General features: G+C 44.0%; 3 protein-coding genes across 3 annotated transcripts; all 3 read right to left on the bottom strand.

The window, feature by feature from the left end:
- Window positions 1-4,010: 4,010 nt before the first annotated feature.
- LOC308221378 (olfactory receptor 8U3-like) lies at window positions 4,011-4,970 on the bottom strand (the record flags this gene model as incomplete). Its single annotated transcript, XM_080618361.1, has 1 exon — window positions 4,011-4,970. The coding sequence occupies one exon, from the start codon at window positions 4,968-4,970 to the stop codon at window positions 4,011-4,013; it is 960 nt and encodes a 319-aa protein (XP_080474487.1).
- A 3,168-nt stretch (window positions 4,971-8,138) lies between these two features.
- On the bottom strand, window positions 8,139-9,065 carry LOC308221377 (olfactory receptor 5AP2-like; the record flags this gene model as incomplete). The annotated part of the gene is made up of 1 exon (XM_080618360.1): window positions 8,139-9,065. The coding sequence occupies one exon, from the start codon at window positions 9,063-9,065 to the stop codon at window positions 8,139-8,141; it is 927 nt and encodes a 308-aa protein (XP_080474486.1).
- Window positions 9,066-13,201: 4,136 nt separating this feature from the next.
- On the bottom strand, window positions 13,202-14,161 carry LOC308221376 (olfactory receptor 5AP2-like; the record flags this gene model as incomplete). Its single annotated transcript, XM_080618359.1, has 1 exon — window positions 13,202-14,161. One exon carries the CDS (start codon window positions 14,159-14,161, stop codon window positions 13,202-13,204), a length of 960 nt encoding a protein of 319 aa, XP_080474485.1.
- Between the last annotated feature and the right edge of the window lie 524 nt (window positions 14,162-14,685).

Raw genomic sequence — 14,685 nt, 5'->3', positions numbered from 1 at the left:
ACAGGAGCCTCTGGGAGATGCAGCCATATAGGAACACCCAACACCATGTAGAACTGAACAGAGAAGAAAAGGAGACTTGAAGGATTTAATTCCCTGAAGCTCTGATTTATAAAGGAAGCCAGGAGGTGTGAAAATCAGTTTTATCTGAAGATAGAGATGACTCTGTGCAGTACAGTCATGCAGATCCATACATTCTGTCCAAGTCTGTGTGTGTCACTCTACTTGTAATTCCAGTTTTATCTATTTAATTCCATTTGTATTTCTCTGTCATAAATATATATATTTACGCACACGAATGTAAAAATAATTGCAATTCTCCCAAAGGAAGTTCTCCAAAACACTTCAGCCAAAGCACCTTCCCAAACTCGCAGGTAAGAATGAGGAATTTCATTGGTGCTGAGGAACAAGGTCAAGCACCTTGAAAGAAAAAGACATATTTATGAGTGAAAAAAGTTATAAATGAATGAAAATGATTGGTGTTTCCTGTGAGGCAGATAGGCCTGGGATAATTCAGGGTAATTTCTTCCTCCAAGCTGTTGACTGTGAAGTGATGTTTGAGGTTCCTTCTCTTCTTGGTTTGCTTCCCAGGAAGATGTGATGGCTGGGTCTCTTTGCCATTACATACTGTCATTGACTTGTGCAGGAACTGTAGAAGAACCTACATAAAGTCATGAGGATTAGTGAAAAATCTCATTGTTTTAGTGCATTGCAGTCTTCCTCACTTAAGATGAACTGTTCATGTCCTGGATGACAGAGCTCTTCTGTGTTGCCAGTGCTTGAAGAACCTCCTCCCCCACTTGACCAGAGCCCCCTTCACCTCCTTGTTCCTTATGCAGTGGATGAACCGGTTGAGCATGGGCATGGCCATGGTGTAGAAGATGGAGGCCACCTTATCCAGTCTCCTGTGGCTAGAGGGAGGTTGTAAGTACATGAAGAATGTACAACAGCCATCAGATGGGAGGCACAGGTGTGGAAGGCTCTGGCCTTGCTCTGTGCTGAGCACATCCTCAGCACAGTGCAAATGAAAACTGTAAATACAGTTGCATGTGCTCTCCTGGGAGGAAGCCTCCAGGGTTGCTCATGCTTTACCAGAATCAGACAAAGAGAAGAAAAACAAAGGGTGTGAAATCACCTCTGAAAGGCATTGTGGTGCTGGGCATCTGAGAGTCATGGAGTGCATGAGCCATCCTTGAGCACAGCTACACAGCAGCAGTGATGACCAGCTCATAGGAGCATCATAGGATGCTTCTGACATACTTGTGGGCCACACAAAACTTTTGGTCTGACCTTGGCAACAGAATGAAACTGGTCTGAAACTGGTCTTAGAGACAATTCAGATCTTCCAGAGGGTCCCGAAAGAGGACGTGATGCATTGCTGACTCCATCTCTGGAGCTGCTGATGTTCCTCTGTGGACACTTGAGAGCCCAGATTTCCATCCCCAGTGGGCTTATCCACATTTATTGCCTGGACTTCCAGCACCTGAGCTGATGACTCTGAGCTTCCACTGTATTCTAGGGTGAGAAAGGGGCATTTTGAGGCACTGATGAATTGTCTCAGGGTGAACTAATAGGCCTTTATCCCCCCAAGCAGCCCCAGCTGGGGCTTCATCCCCACCCTCTGCCTATTTGCCCACCATCTCTATTTAAGCTCAGCCCAGGGAGGTTGAGTTTTATAAGAGAAGTTTTGGTTTCCATGTCATCAGTCAGTGTGCGCATCTATGGAGTCTTGGTGATCTAGGCTCGCTCATAGACCTCCCTGTCATTTGCTCAAATTGATCCTGAACAGGGGATTGACTTGGCTTGATCTGACATTCTTTGGCTTAGTCCTGGACCTGAATCTTTTGTATCATCACCAACTTGCCTGATAACTGGGAGTCTTGGCTGAACTTGGCCCAGGTCTGTGTTCCTGCCATACTTCTCTTGCTCAGGTACTGTGGGATGCTCCCTGCACGCCATGGTGGTCCTTTTTGGCTCTACTTAAAGAGATTAAAGAAAGAAACTCCTGTGGAACTCCCCATGCTCCTGCAGAGCAGAACCCACAACAGGGTTCACTGCTCTGGCATTCCCTCTCTATCTAGACCATGTACCTGAATGGGCAAATTTGGAGATAGTCTTCTCAGTGAAGGAAGTTGAGTAATCAAGTGCACATTAAATTCATGTACTATTCTCTTGTCCTTAGAGCTTTCTCCGTTACCAAGTATGATATTAGACTTTTATGGATAGGACCTCTTTTATGTATGTGATGTGGGAAGTTTGTGTCTACAGCCAGGGGTTACTGCATTTTGCAGATCATTTCTATGCAAAGATTGAAGCAGAATCATGCAATGATTGTCTCAGTGTAAAATGTATTTCCAAACCTCAAGCCTGTTTCTTGTGTTGCTGGAATTCACAATGCTGCCTCCCCTGCATGTTAGACTGAGGTTCCTATTGCCAGTTCACTGAGTTGGATCCACCACGCAAGACTATGGCAATGCAGAGCTCTCTTAGGAGCCTAGCATCAAGGGTGGGTAAACCTTTCAGCATTTCAGTTGTCTCTGCTTTGGAAACTTTCTTAAACCCAAGGGGAAATAAGGACACAAGTGTGAGGTAATTCATCAAGCAGTGAGGAGCCCTACACATCACCCTTCTCATCTAGGCCCCCTTTCCCACAAAAGCTTGGATCAGATGATCTTTTGAGGTCCAGCTGGGGCTTTCTGTGGCTCTATGATTCTATATGTATAGTCTAAGCAGAAATATCCAACTAATTAGAAGGAGGAAAAAAGTTATGGTGAAGGTTTTCAAGGAAGCTCTCTGATATTAAATGTCTCTGACACCTTAAGTTCTTCAGCATTTAGTTACATTTCTGCTGTCTCCATCATTGGCCACAGGTAGAAACCACTTTTCCCTAAGACATAAGACAACATCTCCCCTCTTGCTGTGGTTTGCCAGAGCACACAAAAGAGACTGGTCACCATCCATGTACTTTTCAAATATAAGTTAATTTCCACTCAAACAGGTAAAGGAAAGCTATTATCCCACACCAGTGTGCTTTGGCTTGTTTCGGACCCTAACAGCTTTCAGTTACCAGCAGTTCTGTGCTCAAGATTGTCTTTCATCTATGGAAACGAGCCAAGGCTTCATTTGTCAGTGAAATACACGATTTGTTTTCCCTGGTGTACTTCAGCATGAGCTGGGCATGGACATGGGATGTGGGTGTTTTTCTCCAGCTGGAATTCCATTTATCTCACCATATAAGTATAGGGCATTAAAGATCAATGGGAGAACTCCCTGATGTGCCCAAAATGTCCTTAACGCTGTGTAGTCTCAGAACAGTTCACCCTTTATTATGTATTATATTAACATTAATGAAATACAGTAATTAATTATGTTGACATTAGTTATAATGTATTAATGAAGTCTACAATTTCTTCCTTTATCTGAAATCTATTGTGAAGCTGCAGCCTGAGAGAGACTCCCCTTGATATTCAGAGTGCAGCATTGAGACCCTGATTCCCACCAGCTTCTTCTCTTTGAAAGGCACAAACAAATGCCATGAATATTTTGAAACTTTTCCTCTGACTCTTTTTGAGCAAGCAAATGTAAAACTACACTTCCTCTTCCCTCCCACCCCAGCAGCTTTAATAAAGAACTCACAGGTAAGAGTGAGGAATTCTATTGGAGCTGAGGGACAAGGTCAAGAATCTTGCAAAAAAAAATAGATATTTATCAGTGACAAAAGTTATAAATGAGTAAAGGTGATTGGTGTTTCCTGTGAGGACAGGAGGACTGGGATAATTGAGGGTGAATTCTTCCTACAGGTGGATAACAGCAAAATGTAATGAGGTTCGAGGTCCCTGCTCCTCTTGGTTTCTTTCTAATGTAGATATGATTTGGGGGGGTCTCTTTCTCATTCAATACTGTCACTGGCTTTTGTGCAAGAACTGTGTTAGAACCTACATAAAGTCATGAGGCTTACTGGAAACCCCCATTGTTTCAGTGCCCCATAGGCTTTCTCACTTGACATGAAATCTTCATGTCCTGGATGATACAACTCTTCTCTGTTGCCAGTGGTTGAAGAACCTTCTCCTGCACTTGACCAGAGCCTCCTTCACCTCCTTATTCCTCAGGCTGTAGATAAATGGGTTAAGCATGGGGTTGAGCACGGCATAGAGGATGGAAGCCACCTTATCCAGGCTCCTGTGCCTAGATGGAGGTTGTAGGTACATGAAGAATGCTGACCCATATAACAAGGCAACAGCGGTCAAATGGGAGGCGCAGGTGTGGAAGGCTCTGGCCCTGCTCTGTGCTGAGCACATCCTGAGCACTGTGCGGATGATAGAGATGTAGGAGAGCAAAATGATAATGCTTGTGCCCACCACGTTGATGATGACGAAGGCAAAGATGACCATCTCGCTGCTGTGGGTGTCAGAGCACATGAGCCTTAGCACAGGAACAACGTCACAGAAGAAATGGTCGATGCGGTTGGGACCACAGAAGGAACCTCCAAACGTGCACCATGTGCAGATGATGGCACTGAGGAAGGCGAATAGATAGGATGATGCTACCAGCTGCCAGCAGACGCGGCTGGAGATGATGGTCACATAAAGCAGGGGCTGGCAGATAGCAACGTGCCGGTCGTAGGCCATCATGGCCAGGAGGTGACACTCAACAGTAGCAAAGTGTGTAAAGCTTTGAGACTGCATCATGCAGCCAAGGAAAGAAATGGTTTTGTCCTCTGATAACAGGTCTGCCAGCATCCTGGGGGAGACAAGTGTGGAATAGCAGATGTCAACGAAGGCAAAATGGGTGAGGAAGAAATACATGGGGTTGTGAAGGCTGGGAGACACCCACACCAATGTGATAATGCCAACGTTCCCCACCAAAGTGACAATGTAAATCAATAGAAACAACACAAACAGAGGCATCTGCGCACGTGGGCTGTCTGTAATTCCCAAGAGGATGAATTGAGTCTGCGTCTGATTCCCTCCCATTATCAGGTATTACTTTCTGAGAAAAAAAAGAAGAGAAGTATCACACTGATGAAATACAGATATGCACTTCTGGACCATTTTTTTACTCCAATGAGCAGTTTAACTGCCCTGTTTCAGTGTTCTATATTTTCTAACACCAATTCTATATACTGGGACACTAAAAACTATGGATTTCTTTTAACACTTGTGCTTTGAGATGTAAGAAAAGAATCAGATCATTATTCACTCTCAGTTTGGAGGCAATTTGTGTCAGAAGACAACTCAGGGGGACCTCATAGGAGTGCACGTAAACCTGAGGCAAGAGAAAGTCACATTCCCTGTGAAATCCCAGCTTAGACATTAATGACCTGCACACATTTTCCCTTGGCTTTTAATTATAATTCCAATCACCAAATCACATTTATCAAGCTATTTATGATCATTCAGAACAGATAATATTCACATTAGTAAATATACATTTTATACCTTTCTGAGCTCCATCACGCTGAAGCATCCTAAGTTCACAGGAATTAATTTGCTTGCTTGAAAATTGAGTTGATCTTAAAACGTGCTGATTCCAAAGGCTGATTTGTTAGTGACTATATTCTGCTGACAATCTGCAATGTTGCATTTCTTTATAACAAAATAAGATTCATCCTCATTTAACTCTTCAATAAGTCAGTGCATCTTGCTTTAGCTGCCTATGTAAAAGAAACACAACCTGCATCGGACATCGCTCCCTCTTATTACAAAGAAAACCCACTTTGGAAAGGCTATTTTCTGACACAGCTTTCCCACAGAGGATCTGAGAACATGAAGAAGCAAGTCCACTGCCTCAATGCAGGTGAGGCTCTGCTTTGTCTTGGTGTTACCTCCTGTGCCTTCCCTCTGCCACCGAGTGATGGAGCCAAGGGTTAATACCCAACACAGCAGAGAACATCTACGTGCCAGGATCAGATCTGTTAGGCACCTGATATGAAGAGAAGTGAGCTCCTGCCAGATTCCAAGAGCCGAGCTTGTGGTGCTGGGGCTGTAAATACAGTTGCATGTGCTCTCCTGGGAGGAAGCCTCCAGGGCTGCTCACGCTTTCCCAGAGGAAAACAAAGAGAAGGCAAAGCAAAGGGTGTGAAATCACCTCTGAAAGGCATTGTGGTGCTTGGGCATCTGAGAGACATGGTGTGGATGAGCCATTCCTGAGCACAGCTACACAGCAGCAGTGATGAGCAGCTTGTATGATGCTTCTGACATACTTGTGGACCATGCAAAGGTTTTGGTCTGACCTTGGCAACGGAATCAGAGTGGGTTTAGAGACATTTCAGATCTTGCAGAGGGTCCCCTGATGGGACATGAAGCACAAGTGACTCCATCTCTGGAGCTGCAGATGTCCCTCTGTGGACATTTCAGATCCCAGTTTTCCATCCCCAGTCGGGTTATCCACATATACTGCTTGGATGTCCAACACCTGAGCTGATGCTTTAGGGCTTCCACTGTATTGAAGGATGAGGAATAGACATTTTGAGGCAATGAAGAATTGTCCCAGGGTGAACTAATAGGCCCTTATCCCCCTGAGCAGCCTGAGCTGGGGCTCTATCCCCACCCTCTGCCTATTTGCCCACCATCTCTAATCTCAGCCCAGGGAAGTTGAACTTTATAAGAGGAGTTCTGTTTCCCAGTCTAGCAGGAGTTGTGTACACCTATAGAATCCTTTGATGGAGACCTAGGTTTGCTCATAGACCTTCCTAGCAATCACTGGATCTGACCCTGATTCAGGGATTGACTTGATCTGACTTGGCCTGGTCTCGTACCTGTGTTATCATCACCAACTTGCCTGATGATTTGGAGTCTTGCCTGAACTTGGCCCTGGTCTCTGTTCCTGCCCTGCTTTTCTTGCTCAGGTACTGTGGAATGGTCTCTGCACACCATGGTGTTCCCCTTTGGCTCTGCTTAAAGATATTAAAGAGATAAACCCCTGTGGTAGTGGCCAAGCTCCTGCAAATTAGAACCTATCTCTGGCTACAGCCAACAGCCTAGCCAGTGCTCACTGCTCTGGCAGTCCCTCTCCATCCAGACCATGTCCCCGCATGGGCAAATTAGGAGATAGTCTTCTCAGTGAGGCAAATAGAGTAAACAACTGAGCATTCTATTCAATGTTGTTCTCTGGTCATTAGTATCTCCTCCATTTTGAAATATGATATTAGAATTATGGTCTTTGGTAGATGGGCAGCACTTTGGTCTGGAAATGGGTTTCAAGTCTTAGGAAAGACTTTTTAATCTTTCCAGCTTCAATGATTCTGATCTCGTTCTATTCTGCCTCCCAGAAGGCAACCCATCTCAAAGACTGAGGAAGTAACAGCTCCAGACGTTAAACTTGTGAAATCACTGAGAAAATTCTTGAATTACATCTGAAAAGGAGTGATAACAAGACTGCCATGGGGTGACGTGCCCAATGAGGCTGCTGGCAGCGTATCCCAACTATCCAAGACAGAAAGTAATAAACAGTAAAGACGGGAGTCTCTGGTAGATGCAGCCAAACATTGACACCCAACACCATGTAGAACTGAACAGAGGAATAAAGGAGACTTGGAGGATCTACTGTCTGAAGCTCTGATTTATAAAGCAAGCCAGGAGGTGAGAAAATCAGGTTTTTCTCAAGATAGAGATAATTCTGTGCAGTACATTCATTGTAGATGCACACATTGAGTCCAAGTCTGTGTGTGTCACTTTATTTGTAATACCAGTTTTATACATTTTATTTGTATTCCTCTGTCACACACATATATATATTTACACACATACACACATATTACACATATTGGAGCTGAGGGACAAGGTCAAGAATCTTGCAAGAAAAGTGGATATTTATCAGTGACAAAAGTGAGAAATAAATAAAGCTGATGGGTGTTTCCTGTGAGGAAAAAGAGGCCTGGGATGATTCAAGGATAATAACTTCCTACACGTTGTTAGCTGAGAAATTAAATGAAGTTTGAGGATCCTGCTCCTCTTGGTTTCCTTCCAAGGAAGATGTGATGGGGGTTCTTTTTCTCATTAAATATTGTCATTGACTTCTGTGCAGGAACTGTGAAAGAGCATGTATAAAATCATGAGGATGAGTGAAAAATTCCATTAGTTTAGGCTTTCTTACTTGACGCAGGGTATTCATGTCCTGCATGATACAAGTCTTGTATGTTGTCAGCAGTTGAACAACCTCCTTCCACACTTCAGCAGAGCCCCCTTCACCTCCTTGTTCCTCAGGCTGTAGATGAATGGGTTGAGAATTGGAGTGACCACAGTGTAAAAGATGGAGGCCACCTTATCCAGGCTTCTGTGGCTAGAAGAAGGCTGCAGGTACATGAAGAATCCTGTCCCAAAGAATATGGAAACAACCATCAAATGGGAAGCGCAGGTGTGGAAGGCTCTGGCCCTGCTCTGTGCTGAGCACATCCTCAGCACTGTGCGGATGATAGAGATGTAGGAGAGCAAAATGACCACGCTTGTGCCCACCACATTGATGGTGACGAAAACAAAGATGACCATCTCGCTGCTATGGGTGTCAGAGCACATGAGCCTTAGCACAGGAACTTCGTCACAGAAGAAGTGGTCGATGCGGTTGGGACCACAGAAGGAACCTCCAAAAGTGCACCACGTGTAGACAATGGCACTGAGGAAGGCAAATAGGTAGGATGATGCTACCAGCTGCCAGCAGACGCGGCTGGAGATGATGGTCACATAAAGCAGGGGGTGGCAGATAGCAACGTGCCGGTCGTAGGCCATCATGGCCAGGAGGTGACACTCAATAGTAACAAAGAAAGTAAAGGTGAAGAATTGCATCATGCAGCCAGAGAAAGAAATGGTTTTGTCCTCTGATAACAGGTCTGCCAGCATCCTGGGGGAGATGACTGTGGAATAGCAGATGTCAGCGAAGGCAAAATGGGTGAGGAAGAAGTACATGGGGTTGTGGAGGCTGGGAGACACCCAAACCAAGACGACAATGCCAATGTTCCCCACCAAAGTGACAATGTAAATCAACAGAAACAAGACAAAAAGAGGGGTCTGTGCACAAGGGCTGTCTGTAATTCCCAACAGAATGAATTTAGTCTGCGTGTGGTTTCCTCCCATGACCAGGTGTTACCTACCAAGGCAAAAGAAAGGAAAATATCAAAGTCATTGCAAATAGAAATTAACTTTTGGACCATATTTAACTACAACCGATCACCAGTTTAACTGCGATGTTTTGGTGCAATTAATATTTTGTATTGTATTTTTTAAATCCAGATTATACGATTTTGTTTTTCATAGGAGGTATTTAGAAAAGAACAGAGAGTGTGTTGAAGCAAAAAATGGCATTTTTGTTCTTCTATGCTGAGAAACACAAAGTATGGATTTATTCAGGTACCTGTGTTTTCAGGTTTGAGTTAAGAATCAGATCTTTATTCACTTTCAGACTGAAGGCAGTTTGTGTCAGAAGATAGCTTAGAGGAGCCTCATAGGAGCACAAGTAAATCTGGAGCAAGAGAAACTCACGTTCCCAATGAAATCCTAGCTTACACAGTAATGATCTCCAGACATTTTCCCTTGGCTTTTAATTCTAATGCCAGTCTTAAAATCACATTTATCAAAGCGTTATATATAATTCCAAAAGGATAAAATTCACATTGCTAAAGTCATGATTTATACCTTCCTGAGATCCAGCATGCTGAAGCATCCTAAACCCATAGGCATTAAGTTGCTTACTTGAAAACAGAGTTGGTGTTAAAACGTGCTGATTCCAGAGGCTGATTTGTTACTAATTATATTCTGCTGACAATTGGGAATGTTGCATTTCTTTATAACAGAATAAGATTCATCCTCATTTAACTCTTCAATAAGTCAGTGCATCTTGCTTTAGCTGCCTATGTAAAAGAAACACAACCTGCATCAGACATTGCTCCTTCTCATTATAAAGAAAACCCACGTTGGTAAGGCTGTTTTCCAACACAGCTTTCCCAAAGAGGACACGAAGACATGGAGAAGAAAGCCCATTGCCTCAATGCAGGTAAGACTGTGCTTTGTCTTGATGTTACCTCCTGTGCCTTCTCTCTGCCAGTGAGTGATGGGAGCCAAGGGTTTATACCCAACACAGCAGAGAACATCTATGTGCCAGCATCAGATCTGTTAAGCACCTGATGTGAAGAGAGGTGAGCTCCTGTCAGACTCCAAGAGCCGAGCTTGTGGTGCTGGGGCTGTAAATACAGTTGCATGTGCTCTCCTGGGAGGAAGCCTCCGGGGCTGCTCGTGCTTTCCCAGAGGAAAACAAAGAGAAGGAAAAGCAAAGGTTGTGAAATCATCTCTGAAAGGCATTGTGGTGCTTGGGGAATCTGAGACACATGGTGTGGATGAGCCGTCCCTGAGCAGAGCTACACAGCAGCAGTGATGAGCAGCTCATAGGATGCTTCTTACTGATTTATGGACTATGCCAAGCTTTCTGTCTGTCGTTGCCAACAGAATGAGAATGAGTTTAGAGACATTTCTGATCTTGCGGAGTCCCCAAATGGGACATGAAGCACAAGTGACTCCTTCTCTGGAGCTGCTGTTTTCCCTCTGTGGACACTTGAGAGCCCAGTTTTCCAGCCCCAGTTGGGTTATCCACATGTAGTGCCTGGATGTCCAGCACATGAGCTGGTGCTTTAGGGCTTCCACTGTATTCAAGAGTGAGAAATGGGCATTTGAGGTAATGATGAATTGTCCCAGGATGAACTAAAAGGCCTTTATCCCCCTGAGCAGCCTCAGCTGCAGCTCTATCTCCACCCTCTACCCATTTGCCCCCAGTCTCTATTTAAGCTCACCCCAGGGAAGCTGGGCTATGTTTGAGTTTTCCTTTCCAGTTTAGTAGGAGTTGTGCACATCTATGGAATCCTTTGATGGTCACCAAATCTTGCTCATGTACCTTCCTAGCAATTGCTGAACCTGACCCTGATGAGGGGAATGACTTGGCTTGATATAACATTCTTTGGCTTAGTCCTGGACCTGAATCTTTGGTATCATCACCAGTTTGTCTGATGATTGGAAGTCTTGGCTGAACTTGGCCCAGATCTCTGTTCTTCCATTACTTTTCTTGCTCAGGTACTGTGGGATGGTTCCTGCACACCATGGTGTTCCCCTTTGTATCTGCTTACAGAGATTAAAGAGAGAAAATCCTGTGGAACTACCCATGCTCCTGCAGAGTAGAACCCATCACCCTCCGTGCCCAGCAGCTTTGTCAGAGCTCATTCTTCTGGCATTCCCTCTCTATCTAGACCATGTACCTGAATAGGCAAGTTTGGAGATAGTCTTCTCAGTGAAGGAAGTTGAGTAATCAAGTGCACATTATATTGAAGTATTATTCTCTTGTCCTTAGTGCTTTCTCCTTTAACAAGTATGATATTAGACTTTTATGGATAGGACCTCTTTTATGTATGTGATGTGGGAAGTTTGTGTCCACCACCAGGTACTTCTGCATTTTGTAGATCATTTCTATGCAAAGATTGAAGCAGAATCATGCAATGATTGTTTCAGTCTACAATGTATTTCCAAACCTCAAGCCTGTTTCTTGTGTTGCTGGAATTCACAATGCTGCCTCCCCTGCATGTTAGACTGAGGTTCCTATTGCCAGTTCACTGAGTTGGATCCACCACACACAGGACTATGGCATTCAAGACCTCCCTTAGGAAGGTAGCATCAAGGGTGGGTAAACCTTTGAGCAATTCAGTTGTCTCTGCTTTGGAACCTTTCTTAAACCCAAGGGGAAATAAGGACACAAGTGTGAGGTAATTCATCAAGCAGTGAGGAGCCCTGCACATCACCCTTCTCATCTAGGCCCCCTTTCCCACAAAAGCTTGGATCAGATGATCTTTTGAGGTCCAGCTGGGGCTTTCTGTGGCTCTATGATTCTATATGTATAGTCTAAGCAGAAATATCCAACTAATTAGAAGGAGGAAAAAAGTTATGGTGAAGGTTTTCAAGGAAGCTCTCTGATATTAAAAGTCTCTGACACCTTAAGTTCTTCAGCATTTAGTTACATTTCTGCTGTCTCCATCATTGGCCACAGGTAGAAACCACTTTTCCCTGAGACCTTAGACAACATCTCCCCTCTTGCTGTGGTTTGCCAGAGCACACAAAAGAGACTGGTCACCATCCATGTACTTTTCAAATATAAGTTAATTCGCACTCACAAAAGGTAAAGGAAAGCTATTATCCCACACCAGTGTGCTTTGGCTTCCTTCAGACCCAGATAGCTTTCAGTTACCAGCAGTTCTGTGCTCAAGATTGTCTTTCATCTATGGAAACGAGCCAAGGCTTCATTTGTCAGTGAAATACACGATTTGTTTTCCCTGGTGTACTTCAGCATGAGCTGGGCATGGACATGGGATGTGTGTTTTATCTCCAGCTGGAATTCCATTTATCTCACCATTTAAGTACAGGGCACATAAGATGAATGGAAAATAACACTTAGAATGAATGGGAGGATCCCTTGATGTGCCCAAATTGTTCTTACCACTGGGTGATCTCAGCACAGTTCATCATTCTGAATGAATTCTATTCATTTATTCTGAATTTCTGAAAATTCTAGAATTTCTGAAAATTCTATTTATTCATTCTGAATGAATGAATGAATTCTATTGTCTACAATTTCCTTCTTTGAAGTGAAATCTCTTGTGAAGCTGCAGCCTGGAGAGGCTTGGATTCCCCTGATATTCAGAGTGTAGCATTGAGACCTTGATTCCCACCAGCTTCTTCTCTTTGAAAGGCACAAACAAATGCCATGAATCTTTCGAAACCTTTCCTCTGGCTCTTTTTCAGCAAGCAAATGTAAAACTACACTTCCTCTTCCCTCCCACCCCAGCAGATTTAATAAGGAACACGTAGGTAAGAGTGAGGAAATTTCTAAGAGCTGAGGAACAAGGTCCAGAATCTTGCAAGAAAAATACATCTTTATCAGTGACAAAAGTTACAACTGAATAAAGCTGATTGGTGTTTCCTGTGAAGAAAAGAGGCCTGGGATAATTCAGGGCAATTTCTTCATACAGGCTGGTGACTACAAAGTGAATTGAAGTTTGAGGTTCCTTCTCCTCTTGATTTCTGCCAGGGAAGATGTGATGGCTGGGTCCACTTCTCATTCAATACTGTCAGTGACTTTTGTGCATGAACTGTGGAAGAAACTACATAAAATCATGAGGGTTAGTGGAAAATCCCAATGGTTTATTGTCTTATAGGCTTTCTCACATCACATGAAATCTTCATGTCCTGCATGATACAACTCTTTTATGTTGCCAGTGGTTGAAAAGCCTTCTCCCACACTCCACCAGAGCCCCCTTCACCTTCTTGTTCCTCAGGCTGTAGATGAATGGGTTGAACATGGGGGTGAGCACGGCGTAGAAGATGGAGGACACCTTATCCAGGCTCCTGTGGCTAGATGGAGGTTGCAGGTACATGAAGAATGCTGACCCAAAGTACATGGAAACAGCCATCAGATGGGAGGCGCAGGTGTGGAAGGCTCTGGCCCTGCTCTGTGCTGAGCACATCCTCAGCACTGTGTGGATGATGGAGATGTAGGAGAGCAAAATGACCACGCTTGTGCCCACCACATTGATGGTGACAAAGGCAAAGATGACCATCTCGCTGCTGTGGGTGTCAGAGCACACGAGCTTTAGCACAGGAACTTCGTCACAGAAGAAGTGGTCGATGCAGTTGGGACCACAGAAGGAACCTCCAAAAGTGCACCACGTGCAGATGGCAGCAGTGAGGAAGGCAAACAGGTAGGATGATGCTACCAGCTGCCAGCAGATGCGTCTGGAGATGATGGTCACATAAAGCAGGGGCTGGCAGATAGCAACGTGCCGGTCATAGGCCATCATGGCCAGGAGGTGACACTCAAGAGTAGCAAAGAAAACAAAGCTGAGGAACTGCATCATGCAGCCAGAGAAGGAAATGGTTTTGTCCTCTGATAACAGATCTGCCAGCATCCTGGGGGAGATGACTGTGGAATAGCAGATGTCAATGAATGCAAAATGGGTGAGGAAGAAGTACATGGGGTTGTGGAGGCTGGGAGACACCCGCACCAATGTGATAATGCCAACATTCCCCACCAAAGTGACAATGTAAATCAATAGAAACAAGACAAAAAGAGGGGTCTGCACACGAGGGCTGTCTATAATTCCCAATAGGGTGAATTCAGTCTGGGTTTGATTTCTTCCCATGACCAGGTGTTACCTGCTGAGGCAAAAGTAATAGAAGCATCACAGTGATTAAAAATTGATTCAGTTTTGGACCATATCTAACTAAAATAAATCAACAAAGTAACTGTCACATTTTGATGGAATTAATATATTCTAATGTATATTGCAACCCAAATTATATACATATTATATTTTGTTAGTTGAGGTAGTTTTAACAGGGAGTGTGTTGAAGCAACAAATGGCAGTTTTGTTTTTCTATGCTGAGAAACCTTAAACTATGGATTTATTGAATCACGTGAGTTTTAAGGTTATTTCAGGTTTGAGAAAAGAATCGGATCTTTATTCACTTTCAGTTTGGAGGCAATTTGTACCAGAAGACACCTCAGAGGAACCTCGTAGCATACATAAACCTGGAGAAAGAAAAAGTCCCAGTGAAATCGCAGCTTACATATCCTCCAGACATTTCCCTTGGCTTTTGATTATCATTCCAGTTGCCAAAACAAATTTCTCAAACTATTTGAGATCATTCACAACAGAAATCATTC

This window comes from Psittacula echo (assembly GCF_963264785.1).
Source record: "Psittacula echo genome assembly, chromosome: 5".
In the NCBI taxonomy this organism is placed as follows: domain Eukaryota; kingdom Metazoa; phylum Chordata; class Aves; order Psittaciformes; family Psittacidae; genus Psittacula; species Psittacula echo.
Note: the sequence above shows the minus strand (reverse complement) of the source record. Positions and strands in the feature narration are given on the sequence as shown.